Here is a 16,827-nt window from a genome sequence, read left to right on the forward strand (position 1 = left end):
CCCTAATATATTGAATCACACTGATTGTTTTTCGAACGTTGAACCAAGCTTGCATTCCTGGAATAAATTCTACCGCATTATGATTTTAAAAATATATCACTGAATATGATTTATGATATTTTAAGTATTTTGACATCAGCATTCATTATGGGCAGTGATCTTCTATTTTTCTTTTTCTTTTAAGGTCCTTGCTAATTTTTGGTGTCAGGATTATGTTGGATTCCAAAAATTCCGTTGGAAAATGTTCCTTCTCCTTTGTTTTCTGAAATATTTTGTGTACCATGTGATATCATTTGTTCATTAAATCTTTGATAGATTTATTACTTAACATGTGTGCCTAGAATTTTCTTCATGGAAAGATCTTTAATGATTAATGCAATTCCTTTAACAAATACAGGGATATTTAATTTTCTATTTCTTCTTGTCCTTTTGGTAAGTTGTGTTTTTCACAGTTTATTAGTATAATGTCGTTTATAGCATTTCCATATTATTTCTTTACTGTCTCTAGTATCTGTACTGATATTTCATCTTTAATTCTTGATATAGTAATTTGTGTTTTATCTTATTGTTTCTTGATCAATCTTACCAGAGGTTTATCAATTTTATTAATCTTTTCAAAGAACAAATTTTCAGCTTTGCTAGTTTCTTGTTTATCTATCTTCTATTTTATTGGCACCTGCTCTTATCTTTATTGCTTCATGCCCTCCACTTACTTTGTATTAAATATTCTCTTTCTTTTCTAGTTTTTAAGTTGGAAATTCAGATAATTGGACTTTAAACCCTTCATTTCTTCTACTATACACTTTTGAAAGCTGTAAATTTCCTTCAAGCATTGTTTTATCTCAAAAATATTGATATGTAGTGTTTCTGTCATTCAGCTCAAAATATTTTCTGTTTTTTTTGTGATTTTTTTATTCATGTGTTATTTCTTTTTAAAAAAATTTTTTTTTCAACGTTTATTTATTTTTGGGACAGAGAGAGACAGAGCATGAACGGGCGAGGGGCAGAGAGAGAGGGAGACACAGAATCAGAAACAGGCTCCAGGCTCTGAGCCATCAGCCCAGAGCCCGACGCGGGGCTCGAACTCATGGACCGTGAGATCGTGACCTGGTTGAAGTCGGACGCTTAACCGACTGCGCCACCCAGGCGCCCACATGTGTTATTTCTTAACTGTATTGTGTAATTTCCAAATATTTGGATTATTTCTTGGATATACAATGATTAATTTTTAATTTAATTTGCTTTCATTTTAATTTAATTCTATTTAAGTTATTTCTGTTCCATCAGTAGGTTGCCTATAGTAAGAATAATAAACCTATTCTATAATATTTCGTGCAGTCTTGTGAAATTTGTTATTATTTTCTGTTCCAATGTATGCTGTATCTTGGTGAACATTCTATGTGCAGTTTAAAAGAGTATGTGTTCTAGAGTCTTTCTCTGTGTAGTGTTTTACAAAGATTAACTAAGTCAAATGTTTCAATTTTCTACTCCTGGTTTTTGTTCACCTGTTCTATCAATTACTTAGACAGACATGTCAAAATCTATTATGATTGTGGATTTTTCTACTTCTCCTTTTATTTCTTTCGTTTTTGCTTCATTTATCTTAAACTTCTAATATTAGATACCTACACATTTGTGGTAGTTATGTATTCCTGATGAATTAACACTTTATTACACTGAAATGTCTCTATTGGTAGTCACATGGTATGTCTTCATATTTATTGGTTCTTAATGATTATAACACATGAGCTTCCTTATGCTTACGCATGTCCATCTTTTCATGTATATTTTTTGATATCCTATTACTTCTAGTGGGCATTACTTGTTTGGCTAGTCTGAGGATATTGGACTTTTAACTGGAGTGTTTGTCTATTTACATGTGATATGATTATTGATATATTTGGGTTGTTCTATTTTTTTTTGTTTTTCTTTCTCTGCTTTGAGCTAAAATATTGTTTTTAAGGTTTTTATTTTACTCGTTTGAGAGAGACAGAGATAGTGCAAGTGGGGTAGGGACAGAGAGAGGGAGAGAGTGAATCCCAAGCAGGCTCTATGACACGAGCGCAGAGCCCAATGCAGGGCTCGAGCTTACGAAACCACAAGACCATGACCTGAGCCGAAATCAAGAGTCAGATGCTTAACCGACTGAGCCACCCAGCACCCCTGGGTTAAAATATTTTTTAAGCTTTTGTTTCCTTAATGGGAAATTTCTTTATTTTTATTAATTTTTTTAATCTTTATTTATTTTTGAGAGGGGGGAAGCCGGAGTGGGGGAGGGGCAGAGAGAGGGAGACACACAGAATCCAAAGCAGGCTCCAGGCTCTGAGCTGTAGCACAGAGCCTGATGCAGGGTGCCAACCCATGAGCTGTGATCATGATCTGAGCCAAAGTCCAACACTCAACCAACTGAGCCACCCAGGCGCCCCTCCTTAATGGGCTTTTTAACTGCATAGTTTTGTATTATTGTATAGTCTAGGTTCTACTATATGTATCCTTAATATATCACATTCTACTCAGAATTAATATTGTCCCCACTCCTTGTAAAACATAACACATTTATGGTATTTTAATTCTATTTACTTTTGTGTTACTTTTGTAAAATATTTTACTCACACATGTTATAAAATTGAAAATATAATGTTAATTTTTAAAGTGAGGTATATAATTGACATGCATGATTATATTGCTTTCAGGTATACAACTTAATGATTTGATATTTGTATATATTACAAAATGATCACCACAATAAGTCTAGTTAACATCCATCATCATACATAGTTAAAAACATTTTCATCTTGGGGCGCCTGGGTGGTGCAGTCGGTTAAGCGTCCGACTTCAGCCAGGTCACGATCTCGCGGTCCGTGAGTTCAAGCCCCGCGTCGGGCTCTGGGCTGATGGCTCAGAGCCTGGAGCCTGTTTCTGATTCTGTGTCTCCCTCTCTCTCTGCCCCTCCCCCATTCATGCTCTGTCTCTCTCTGTCCCAAAAATAAATAAACGTTGAAAAAAAAACAAAAACAAAAACAAAAAAAACCATTTTCATCCTAGTGATGAGAACTTTTAAGATTTATTCTTTGGGGCACTTGGGTGGTGCAGTTGGTTAAGCATCGGACTTTGGCTCAGGTCATGATCTCATGGTTCATGAGTTCAAGCCCCACATCGAGCTCTTTGCTGTGTGCACAGAGCCTGCTTCAGATCGTCTGTCCCCCTCTCTCTGACCCTCTCCTGCTTGTGCGTGCTCTCTCTCTCCTCTCTCTCTCTCTTTCTTTCTCTCAAAAATAAATAAATAAAAACTTAAAAAAAGATTTAGTCTTTTAGCAGCTTTTTCATATGCAATGCAGTATTATTAACTATATCAGTTGCCATGTTGTGTCTTACATCCCTATGATTATTTATTTTATAATTGGAAGTAGACACATTTTGACTCCCTTCACTCATTTTGCCCACCCCCACCCTCCACTTCTGGCAACCACCAATCTGTTCTCTAGTTGTATAAAGGTTTGTTTTTTTTTTTTTTTTTTTTTAGATTTTTAGAAATTCTAGACTTTTTGTAGAATATTCATATATATATGTAAATTTAGATTTTTCTAGGCTGAGATTGCACTGTATTTGTCTTTCTCCATATGACTTAGCTCATTTAGCATAATGCCCTCAAAGTCCGTCCATGTTGTTGGAAAAGGCAAAAATTCATACTTTTTTATGAGTGAGTCATATTCCATTGTGTATGTGTGTGTGTGTTGTTCTTGTATCTTGGCTATTGTAAATAATGCTGCAATGAACATAGGGATGCATATATCTTTCCAAGTTAGTATTTTTTTTTTCCTTCAGATAAATCCCTGGAAATGGAATTGGTGGATCACATGGTAGTTCTAGTCTTAACTTTTTCAGAATCCGTCATATTGTTTCCCATAGTGACTGCACCAATTCATCCCCACCAACACTGCACGAGGGTTCTCTTTTCTCCACATCCTCTCCAAAACTTATTTCCTTTTTTTTTATTATAGCCATTCTAACAGGTGTGATATTATGGTTTTGATAGGCACTCCCCTGGTGTTTAGTGATGTTGAGCATCTTTTTGTGTACCTGTTGGCCTTCTGTATGTTTTCTTTGAAAACAACAGGTGCTAGTGAGAATGTGGGGAAAGCAGAACCCTTTTGCACTGTTGGTGAGAATGCAAACTGGTACAGCCACCCTGAAAAACAGTATGGAGTTTCCTTAAAAAGTTAAAAATAGAACTACTCTATGATCCAACAATTGTACTACTAGGTATTTACCCAAAGGATACAAAAATACTAATACAAAGGGATACATGTACCCCTGATGTTTATACCAGCATTATCTATAATAGCCAAATTATGGAAATAGCCCAAGTGTCCAAAGAAGATGTGGTATATATATGCAATGAAATATTACTCAGCCATAAAAAGGAATGAAATCTTGCCATTTGCAAGGGTGTGGATGGAGCTAGAGAGTATTATGCTAAGTGAAAGAAGTAATCAGTAAAAGACAAATACCATATGATTTCACTCATATGTGGAACTTAAGAAACAAAACAAATGAGCAAAGGGGAAAAAAAAGACAGAGGCAAACCAAGAAACAGACTCCTAACTATAGAGAACAAAGTGATGGTCACCAGAGGGGAGGTGGGTAGGGGGGATGGGTAAAATAGGTGATGAGGATTAAGGAGTATGCTTGCTGTGATGAGCACTGGGTGTTTATGGAAGCATCGAATCACTATATTGTACACTGGAAACTAATATTACACTATATGTTAACTAACTGGAATTTAAATAAAAACTTTTTAAAAATGTCTATTTCAATTCTCTACCCAACTTTAAACTGGTTTGGCTTTTTTGCTATTGCTTTGTGCTTGATCTTTATATATTTTGGATATTAACTCCTTATCTGATATATGATTTGTAACTATTTTCTCCCATTCAGTATGTTGGCTTTTCACTTTGTTGATGGTTTCCTTTGCTGTGCAGAAGTTCCTAATGTGATGTAGTCCCATTTGCTTATTTTTGCTTTTGTTGCCTTTGTCTTTGGTGTCAAGTCCAAAAAAAAAATCATTGTCAAGACCAATGTCAAGGAGCTATGGCCTATGTTTTCTTCTAGGAATTTTGTCTTCAGGTCTTGCATTCAAGTCTTTAATCCATTTGAATTAATTTTTTTGTATGGTGTGAGATAGTGGTCTAGTTCCATTCCTTTGCATTGTGGCTGTCCAGTTTTCTTTAAAAAAATTTTTAAAGTTTATTTATTTTGTGTGTGTGTGTGTGTGTGTGTGTGTGTGTGTGAGAGAGAGAGAGAGCACACAGGAGGGGCAGAGAGAGAGAGGGAGAGAGAGAGAATCCAAAGCAGGCTCCGCACTGTCAGCACACAGCCCGATGTGGGGTTCAAACTAATGAACCGTGGGATCATGACCTGAGCTGAAACCAAAAGTCAATGCTCAACTGATTGAGCCACCCAGGTGCCCCGGCTGTCTAGTTTTCTTCACACCATTTATTGAAGAGACTGCCCTTTCCCATTTTATATTCTTGGCTCCTTTGTCATAAATTAGGCGACCATATATGCATGGGTTTATTTCTGGGATTTCTGTTCTCTTCCATTGATTTATGAGTCTGTTTTTATGCCATTATCATACTGTTTTGATTACTATAACTTTGTAATATAGTTTGAAATTAGAGACCACGATGCCTCCAGCTTTGTTCTTCTTTCTCAAGATTGCTTTTGGCTATTTAGGGGTGCATTTTTTGTTTTTAGTAGTCAGTAAAGATATTAAGAAATAAAAAACACAATATTTTATCTTTACCTATATGTGGTAGGCTAAATAATAGCTCTATAATAGATGTCATAATCCCCAGAAACTGTGACTATGTAAATATGAGGCAAAGGGGAATGTATAGATGTGATTAAGTTAAAGATCTTGAGATAAGGTTATCCTCAAATATCTGGTTTGGCCTAATGTAGTAACAAGGGTCCTTGTAAGAGGGAGGAAAGAGGACAACAAAGAAAAGACAATGTGTTTATGAGACAGAGGATAAGAGATTACAATGGTGTGGCTCCAGTCGAGGAATGTGGCAGCCTCTAGAAGCTAAAAAAAGGCAAGGTACAAAATCTTCCCAATAGCCTCCAGAAGGAAAACAGTTCTGTCAACATTCTGATTTTGAGACTTTTGACCTCCAAAACTCTAAGATAATAAATTTATGTTGTTTTAAGTCAATAAGGTTGTGGTAATTTATTACAGCAGCAATAGTGCACTAACATACTATATGTTTATCATTTCTGGTATTCTTTATTTCATCTTGTGTGCCCAAGTTTCCATCTGCCACCACTTCCCTTCAGCCTGAAGAACATTAATTTCCTTTGGTATTGTAGATCTGATAATAGAAAGATTTCTCAGCTTTTGCTTATATGAAAATGAATTGATTTCACCATTGATACTAAGGGGATATTTTCAGTAGGTATGGAATTCTAGTCGACAGTTTTTTTCCCCCAGTGCTTTAAAGATGCCATTACATTGTTTTCTTGTGTCTTTTTTAGAGTAGAAATCTTGCACATATGTTGATATATTTGTTTCTACGAGTCTTAACAATTTTAATATTAATGTAAATGGTATTTTAACATTTGTTTATCCACTGGTTTCTGCAAGCATATAGAAAGATAACTTATTTGGTTTTCATATATTTAAGATATAAAATTCATTTATTTCTTAAAGTTTGTCATCCAGAAATATTTTTTTCTTCTTTCCAATATCATATACTTCCTTTTTCTTTGCCTTATAGCAATGGATAGGACACCTGAAATAAAATACTGAAGATATATGATGATAGCTTATATGCTTCTCTTGTTAAAAGATAAAGCATTAGGGGAAGTGTTAAAATTTTCAGTTTTCACTATTAAGCATGATATTATTTCTCCCTCTCTCTTTTGACAGATATCTTTTGTTTTTTTTTTTTTTCATTCATTGAGTTGATCACTTGATTTTTATGTTTTTAATGTGGTAGATCACATTGATTTATTTTCAAATGTTAATCTAACCTTGCATTTTTGGAATTACTCATGATGTATGATCCTTTCTATTTGCATTTTTCACTATATTATCCTTTCTATTTGTATTTTTCTATATTCTATATTTTATTTGCTAATATATATTTTTAGGATTTTTACATCTATGGTCATGAGGGATTTTAGTCTGTAATTTTCTTTTCTTATAAGATAGAGAGTTTTAGAATCAGGTAGGGTTTTAGAATCAATGATATATTGTCTTCATAATGGGTTGGGAGGTATTTTTCTTCTTTTTCTATTCTCTGGTAGAAAATTGCATAGCTTCTCCAAATATGATTGTAGATTTCTCTTTCTCTCTTATTTTGTCAAATTTTTTTGCTTATTTTAAAGTTACCTTAATAGGTAAATATTTATGGGGCACCTGGGTGGCTCAGTCAGTTGAGCATCCAACTTCGGCTCAGGTCATGATCTCATGGTTTGTGAGTTCGAGCTCCACATCAGGCTCTGTGCTGACAGCCTAGGGCCTGGAGCCTGTTTTGGATTCTGTGTCTCCCTCTCTCTCTGCTCCTCCCCTGCTCACACTCTCTCTCTCAAAAATAAATAAAGATTAAAAAATTTTTTTTAAAGGTAAATATTTAGGATTATTATACATTATGTTGAACTAAACCTTTTACGATTATGCAGTGTCCCTTTCTAATAAAAATCTGATAACTTTTGCTTTAAAGCCTACTTTGTATAATATTAATACAGCTTTCTTTTGGTTGGTGTTCACAACAAATATTATTATTCCAACTTCTACTTAAACCTGTCTATATGTAAAGTATGTTTTTTTTAAACTTATTTTTTTATTTTTTTTATTTTTTTTTATACAAATGTAAAACTTTAATAAATTTTGCAAATCTGCCTTCAATATACATTATACTAAGGTATATATTCACCAAGAAGGGTATTCCCACCATATTCCTGAGGTATTGAAAATGCTAATGAAAAACATTTTATACCATAGTGTAGAAAAAGCTCTACAATCTTGAAAAAGTTTTTTTTTTAACAGAAATTAAAGTAAAATTAGGAAGGACTCACATTAAAATGCCTTGATTTACTTCAAATGTTTTTCTATTTGTGCTTGTAATATAATAACTTTGGGGAAAAACACGGTAAAGTAGGTTTACAGATTTGTCTTCGTTTTTTTTACATGTTTCTGAAAATAATAAAACAAACCCAAGAAAGTCTCACATATGTTCAGGCTCATATCTATCTGTATTATTCAGCATATCCCCTACATTTACAGATTTGGAAATTTGTAAATTATTTTCTTGCACAAGCGTTACTAATTTATTCTCTATCCAGTAGCACGGATGAAATGTGCATGTAAGTACTTTTCTTTTTTTTTTTTTTTTTATTATTATTTAAACTTAAAAAAAATTTTTTTTTAACGTTTTATTTATTTTTGAGACAGGGAGAGACAGAGCATGAACAGGGGAGAGTCAGAGAGAGGGAGACACAGAATCCAAAACAGGCTCCAGGCTCTGAGCTGTCAGCACAGAGCCTGACTCGGGGCTCTACTCACGGACTGAGAGATCATAACCTGAGCCGAAGTTGGCTGCTTAACTGACTGAGCCACCCAGGCGCCCCTAAAGTATGTTTTTAAAATAAATAACAGCTGTGTAAGATGAGGATCCAATTTTATCATTTTGCATATTGTTTACTTGGTTTTCCAGTACCATTTGTTGAAAAGACTATCCTTTCCCCATTGGGTATTCTTGACTTCCTTGTTGAATATTGGTTGACTATAAACGCAGGGATTCAATTCCAGGCTCTGGATTCTGTTTTGTTGGTCTGTGCTATTTTATGCCAGTGCCATACAGTTTTTATTACTATAGTTTTGTAGCATAGTCTGATATCAGGAGGTGTGATGTCTCCAGCTTTGTTCCTTCTCAAGTGACTCAGAGACAATGCTACCTGCTTACTGACTCTCCTTCTTCTGGCAAATAAAACTGTTATCTCTATAGTTGCTACAAGTATTCTGACTTACCAAGAACGTTGAACGCATCCTCTCTGTTAATACTGCAAAGACTCCCGAGAAGAGAAACTGGAAACAAAAATCACATTTATTAATATACCTAGTCATTATTTTTATATATAAACTTAAAGAGTAAAAGAATTCTGGAATGCTGTAACATGAGGAATATCATATTAATTCTTTGGTGGGGCCATTGAGAAAATCATTCCAAAAATAATTCACTTTTCTGTATTACAGAGATGGGAAAGGCAAGAAGTCTGTTCAGTAAAACAACACATGCATTGGAAATGGAACCATGTGGATCTCAAGTTGACTTCATAGGGCAAAAGGAGTGTCAAATTTTACTTAGATTTTTTCAATCATAATCTAGTGATCCCATAAGGTGAATTATGAGAAAATATATCCCATTAATGAATTTACTACTAGACAATGATATATACTGGTGATTTCACATGGAAGTACTTTTATTACAATGTTAAAAATATTTTAGTAATGGAAAATATAATTCAGAAAATACTTAAGTTTCATTTTACATGTTTAAATATAAGAATTATATAATGTCTTCCATGAGTAGCTTGTGCTGAAACCTTCTATCACTTCCTAAAACTTGTTAGAAAGATGACAGAGTGTACCAGAAATTTATTCATTTCATTGGTACAACTTTACGCATGCATGGAAACTTCCCACAGCATTAAAACATTAACTATTCCATTAGTGGCAAAGGGAAGGAATGTTCTTTCCCCAGAAAAATGGGGCCACTAACATGTCAATACTAAGTAGCATTTTGGGGTCAGAAGGCTCTGAATTTGAATTCCTTGCACTTTGCTTTCTATGTGACTCAATAGAGTCACATAGACTCTATCATTAGTTTTGCTTTTTTCATTGGTAAAATGGGGATTCATATTTTCTGTCTTTCTGTTTTACTGTGTTGTTGTTGTAATAGTTACATAGAGAGCAATTTGCTGAATTATTTATACCCAACTTGGTCCTGCTAGCTTCCACCTAAGGCTCAGAACTACATTTTCCAGAATTCCTTTCCTCTGATGGTCTCTGCTTACAAGTGGCCAAAAGAAAATCTGGAGCAGTATTTGGAAGAGAGAAGGGAAGGAGAAAGTATCACTCTCACAAGATCATGGTGATCAGATATGGCAGCCATGGCCTTATTTTTTTTTTTCTCCTATTCCTCTGTTATGTTTTCATTTTTGTCTTCCACAGGCAGTTTCCAGACTTCTCCATAACCTTCCCTCGGCAACCCCACTCTGGTGGCCAGGAACCCACGGCTTCTTAGATTTAATTACAACTTCAACCTTTCCACTCTTGCTGGTGCCTCAGGCAGAAGCAGTTAGAGACTCTCCTTACGATTCTCCAACTCTCCTTTCCACGTCTTCTCATCTCCAGGAACTCCCACATTTGTGAAGGCTCCGATTCTCATACTAGTTTCTGTATTTCCATAAATCTTGTGGTGGTCCTGTTTTCTTAAAAAAAAAAAAAAAAAACAACAAACAAACCCTGCAGTGAAATAAGCACTTTACCAAGTGCTTTACGAAGTACTAAGCACTGGACCAAGAAGACTCTGTTCTTCCTTAGCATCTTGGACTTTCTCCACTTGAGGTTCTCATTCTGGAAAAGCCTCCCAGAAATCCAAAACATAAAACAAAGTCATCAGAAAGAAGACCACCACCAGGATGTTTTCTTTTTTAATGTCAGACAGAATGATGGTCATAAAGAAAATTACTGTAGTTATTTATTGTATATTGCAGGCCTCATCCCAAAGTGCAGAGCCTGAACACATACGTTCATTCACTTATGCAGCTCCATTTCTGGATGATGGTCCATTAAAAACATCAAAGGAGTATATGAGCAACAGTAAATTCCAAATGATGTATAGTTAGATCATCAACTGTTTCAAAGATGTCAATTCCCCTGAAGAAGGGCTTAGGACATAGAGACCAGCTAATGGGATGTGGTATGGCAAACAAACAAAACAGAAACAAAAAACCCTTGATTTTATGGGCTATAACTGATTTATAAAATTCCCATTTTCTCTATTCATACATTTATATTTGTCAGACTCAGGCTGGTGGTATATAAGAGACTATTTGGGGGCCACTTTAAATAGGTGAATCGGGCACCTGGGTGGCTCAGTTGGTTAAGCATCTGACTTGAGCTCAGGTCATGATCTCACAGTTCGTGGGTTCGAGCCCCGCATCGGGCTCTGCTGACAGCTCAGAGCTTGGAGCCTGCTTTGGATTCTGTGTCTCCCCCTCTCTCTCTGCCCATTTTGTAATAATATTGATTTTTTTTTTTTTTTTTTGGTGTTGAGTTGCGTAAGTTCTTTACGTATTTTGGATAGTAACCTCTATTGGATATATCATTTGCAAATGTCTCCTCCCATTCGGTAGGTTGTCTTTTAGTTTTGTTGATGGTTTCCCTTGCTGTGAAAAAGTTTCTTATTTTGATGTAGTCTCAATAGTTTATCTTTGCTTTTGTTTCCCTTGCCTTGGGAATTATAAAAATGTTGCTACTGCTGATATCAGAGAAATTACTGCCTGTGCTCTCTTCTAGGATTTTTATGGTTTCAGGTCTCCCTCCATAGGTCCTAAGACCTATGGTTTTAGGTCTTTCATCCATTTTGAGTTTGTTTTTGTGTATGGTGTTAAAAGGTGGTCCAGTTTCATTATTTGCATGTAGCTGTCCAGTTTTTCCAGCCCCATTTGTTGAACAGACTGTCTTTACCCCATTGTGTATTCTTGCCTCCTTTGTCAAAGATTAATTGACTATATAAGCGTGGGTTTATTTCTGGGCTCTCTATTCTGTTCCATTGATCTATGTGTCTATTTTTGCACCAGTACCATAGTGTTTTGTAGTATATCTTGAAATCTGGGATTGTGATATATCCAGCTTTGTTTTCTTTCTCAAGATTGCTTTTTCAAGATTTGGGGTCTTTACGGTTTCTGCAAATTTTAGTATCATTTGTTTTTAGTTTTGTAAAAAATGCTATTGGTATTTTGATAGGAATTGAATTGATTCTGTAGATTGCATTGAATCTGTAGACATTTTAACAGTATTAATTTTTCCAATCCATGAGCACAGTATATCTTTCCATGGATTTGTGTTGTCTTGAATTTCTTTCATCAATTTTTTAAAAAAAATTTTAATGCTTAGTTTTTGGAAAGACAGAGAGAGAGAGAGAGGGAGAGAGAGAGAGAGAGAGAGAGAAAGGAGCAGGGGAGGGGCAGAGAGAAAGGGAGACACAGAATCTGAAGCAGGCTCCAGGCTCTGAGTTCTGAGCTGTCAGTGTATGGACCTACGCAGGGCCTGAACCCATGAACTGTGAGATCATGACCTGAGCTGAAGTTAGATGCTTAACCGACTGAGCCACCCAGGTGCTCCTCTTTCATCAATGTTTTATAGTTTTCAGAGTACAGGTCTTTCACCTCTTTGGTTAAGTTTGTTCCTAATTTTTTTTTTTTTTTTTTTTGGTGTAATTGTAAATGGTGTTGTTTTCTTAATTTCTCGTTCTGCTGCTTTGTTATTAGTATATAGAAATGCTATTGATTTCTGGGTATTAATATTGTATCCTGCAAGTATACTGAATTGACTTATTAGTGGAGTCTTTAAAATTTTCTATATATAGTATCATGTCACCTGCAAATAGTGACAGTTTAACTACTTATTTACCCATATGGATATGGATGCCTTTTATTTCTTTCTCTTGTATAATTGCTGTGGCCAGGACTTCTGGTACTATGTTGATTAACATACACAGATTTTCAACTGTACAGGGGTCAGTGTCCCTAACCTCCACATCACTCAAGGGTCAACTGTACTTTTGTTTGTATGCCACTCGGTTTTGTCATGGTTTGTTATATAACAATAGGTTACTAATAGTAACTTTTTCAATGAGAACTACTTTGACCATTCAATTTAAAACAATAACCTATATCCTTTCACTACTTCCCCAGAATCTTCATTCCCCCTTACTCTACTTTTTCTTTTTGACTTCCATAGCCCTTGTAACATACTACCCCTGCTAGAATAAAGCTCCCTAAAGTCTAGGATCTGTTTTGTTTGCTGACGCATTTCGGGCACCAAGAACAGGACCCGACATATAGTAGGTACTCTATAAGTACTGGTTGAATGACCAAATTTCAAATTTCTTCTCCTTCTCTCCTTCTTCTTCTTCTTAATATTATGGTTATTATTATCATTATTAAGATTTTCACTCAGGATTTTGTGGGGACAACGTGGCATTATCCACCATACTCGCAGACATAGTGAATTTTTCTTTAGAGATTTCTTTTCAATTCCACCAAATTCTTCTCAGATCAACAGAACAAAAAGACTTCAGTTTTCTTTCCCTATGTAAATTCTGTATGTCCCACTATTTCCTTAGCAATTGTGCTCGCTCATATTGCTTCCTCCACTGGCAAAATAAATGGCCTATGGGTAGCGAAATAGTCACCAACCATTTTCTATTTTACAAAAATGCGCCTTAGGCACCTTACCATTACTATTGTTCCCATTATCCAAAGAGCATGTAAAAAGTATCCTGTTAACAAAGACGTACTCTTATTATGAAGGAATGTTACTGGTAAGGATCTAGGTTCTTTTCCTATTGATAGATTCCTTTTCAACTAGATATAAGAGTGCATTCATTGAGAATAGAGATTGTGAATTTTTTTTTGTGTTCTATCTCTGACACACTGCTTGGTTCGGAAACAGTGACTAAATGTGATGAATAAATGAATAACAATGAAGGAATAGATTGTTCACTTACACACACAGATGACCAATATGCGTATCTTGTTATTACTACAAGAGGAAGGTACGCTTTTCCAAATGCAATAACTTGTGTGGTAAACAAATACGTCCAGAGCTGTCCCACGAAGTGAACAATCAGACCAGTCATTATTTGTATGGCCTGGGAGGAAAGAATGCCATTAATTAATTACTACTATTCTAGTTCAATCTTTGAAAGGAACAAACATCAAGAAAATGTCAAGATGGAGAAAAAGGCGACTACCTAACAGAATTTTAGGATTCTCAACATTTAATTTAAATGAGGAGGCTAGGTTATTATTTCAGAGCAGTTTTCAGATACAATGACTAATCACATGCCCAATAAAATTGTACTAGGAGCTTGTTTATCTACTTGGTTAGCTAAGAGATCATATGGCATGATTCTTGGAGCCCTGAAAGAATTGATCTCCCTCAATGTTCATCAGTGCCTATGTGGCCAACAATCTACACCTGCAGATACAGCTCCCAGACTTGGCATTTCTGACCTTACTTGTCCTTCTCTCATCCTCCTAAAATTGAGATTTTCTTTTACCACCCCCATGCCCATCTGGACATAGAGTAGAGTCCTCTGTCCTTTATAAACAGGAGTCAAAAAAAGAGATAGTGAATCCTTGGGATTTTTTGTTTCTTTTTTTTTAATGCTTATTTATTTTAGAGAGAGAGAGGGATAGAGAGAGTACAAGCGAGGGGCAGAGAGAGAGGGAGACACAGAATTTGTTTTTTTTTTTTCAATATATGAAGTGTATTGTCAAATTGGTTTCCATACAACACCCAGTGCTCATCCCAAAAGGTGCCCTCCTCAATACCCATCACCCACCCTCCCCTCCCTTAACCCCCCATCAACCCTCAGTTTGTTCTCAGTTTTTAAGAGGAGAGACACAGAATTTGAAGCAGGCTTCAGTCTCTGAGCTGTCAGCACAGAGCCCAACGTGGGGCTTGAACTCACGAACCATGAGATCATGGCCTGAGCTGAAGTCGGATGCTCAACCTACTGAGCCCCCGGGTGCCCCAAGGGATTTCTGGTTTCTTATAACTCTTCCTAGGAAACATTATCAGGTGTGGAGATTGAGGAGGATTTCTGCCTACTAAAGCCAGACCAGCTACGATCGTTTCCAAGTCAAAGGAGGAGGAAATTTTTAAGCTTGCCATGTAGAGCCACAACTCTCTGTAGGGACTTTCCACTGGTTTTCAGATAGATGTTTCTCAGGTGTGCCTCCTTCTGCCACAGCTGAATCAACGACCCCTCCTTGCACCTCCCTACCACTGAAACACAGGAGTTAAGCCTGAAAAATCTGAAGGAGTTATATCGGAGTTCAGATCCTAGTACCTCTTGCTTTACTCGTGTTTCTACAGTGCCTGGGGACACTGACATCTTTTTTTCCTCACTTTGTTTATGAGAGATCCTCATAAACAGGATAACTAACTTGAAATTTGCAACAGGCTTCTGTTCTGATATATGATTATAAGGAGAGCCAAAAAGTGGCTAGTTGGTGGGGATATCTCTCTCATTTGGAGAATACTTTGCCATCCATGCAACACAATACCATGCATCATGTGGCACTTCTGACAGGTTGTGGCAGGGGAAGGAAGCAAGGGGTCTTTGGGGTAGATAGGGCTTTTCCCACATGGCAGTGGTGTAGTTTCATAGGATACAATAAATTTGTCTGAAGTCTGAGTTTAGTGAAGGATATAGGATCTTTAAAAACTTATTTTTGTGCCTTGAGTTTGATACACTTTTTTATAGATTTTGGATACTATCCCTTTATCTGATATGTCATTTGCAAATATCTTCTCCCATTCCGTTGGTTGCCTTTTAGTTTTGTTGTTTCCTTCGCTGTGCAGAAGAGTTTTATCTTGATGAGGTTCTAATAGTTCATTTTTGCTTTTGTTTCCCTTGCCTCTAGAGACATGTCTATTAAGAAGTTGCTGCTGCTGAGGTAAAAGAGGTTGCTGCCTGTTTTCTCCTCTAGGATTTTGATGGTTTTCTGTCTTTCATCTATTTTGAATTTATTTTTGTGTATGGTTAATAAAGTCATCCTGTTTCATTCTTCTGTATGTCACTGTTCAGTTTTCTCAACAACATTTGCTAAAAAGACTGTCTCTTTTCCACTGGATATTTTTTCCTGCTTTGTCAAAGATAAGTTGGCCATACATTTGTGGCTCCATTTCTGGGTTCTCTATTCTATTCCATTGATCTATGTGTCTGTTTTTGTACCTGTACCATGCTGTCTTGATGGCTACAGCTTAGTAATACAACTTAAAGTCTGGAATTGTGATGCCTCCAGCTTTGATTTTCTTTTTCAACATTGCTTTGGCTATTCAGGGTCTTTTCTGGTTCCATACACATTTTAGAATCATTTGTTTTAGTTCTGTGAAAAAATGGTGTTATTTTAATAGGGATTACATCATGGAAGCTCCTCAAAAAATTAAAATTAGAACTGCCCTATGACCAGGCAATTGCACTACTAGGTATTTATGCAAAAGGATACAAATATGCCTGTTTGAAGGGGCACATGTGCCCCAATTTTATAGCAGCACTATCAATAATAGCCCAACTATGGAAAGAGCCCAAATGACCATCAACTGACGAATGGATAAAGAAGATGTGGTATATAGATACAATGGAATTCTACTCATCGATCAAAAAGAATGAAATCTTGCCATTGCAACAATGTGGATGGAACTAGAGTGTATTATGCTAAGTAAAATAAGTCAGTCAGAGAAAGACAAGTGTCATGTGATTTCACTCATATGTGAAATGTAAGAAACACAACAGGTGAACATAAGGGAAGGGAAGAAAAAATAAGGTAAAAATAGAGAGGGAGGCAGATCGTAAGAGACTCTTAAATACAGAGAACAAACTGAGGGTTGCTAGTGGGGAGATGGGTGGAGGGATGGGCTAAATGGGTGATGGGCATTAAGGAGGGCACTTGTTGGGATGAGAACTGAGCATTATATTTAAGTGATGAATCACTGAATTCTACTCCTGAAATCAGTACTAC

General features: G+C 36.0%; 1 protein-coding gene across 23 annotated transcripts in view; it reads right to left on the minus strand.

Moving 5' to 3' along the window:
* The window catches only part of MS4A13 (membrane spanning 4-domains A13), a 66,388-nt gene that overhangs the window by 15,018 nt on the left and 34,543 nt on the right, over nt 1-16,827 (minus strand). For 20 of the 23 annotated variants that reach the window (XR_005796794.1, XR_005796801.1, XR_005796795.1 and 17 more), the window contains 2 exons: nt 13,803-13,946; nt 9,035-9,091 (listed from right to left, as the gene is read on the minus strand). Coding sequence is in view for 5 of the 23 variants with exons in the window: in XM_040495016.1 (XP_040350950.1) it covers nt 9,035-9,091; nt 13,803-13,946 (201 nt within the window). In the remaining 18 variants the exon portion in view is untranslated. The remainder of the gene's footprint in view (nt 1-9,034; nt 9,092-13,802; nt 13,947-16,827) is intronic. The other 3 variants (XR_005796811.1, XR_005796806.1, XR_005796799.1) reach the window with 1 other exon arrangement.

The sequence above is a fragment of the Herpailurus yagouaroundi genome, unplaced genomic scaffold (genome assembly GCF_014898765.1).
Source record: "Herpailurus yagouaroundi ecotype Mexico unplaced genomic scaffold, PumYag 187, whole genome shotgun sequence".
Lineage (NCBI taxonomy): Eukaryota > Metazoa > Chordata > Mammalia > Carnivora > Felidae > Herpailurus > Herpailurus yagouaroundi.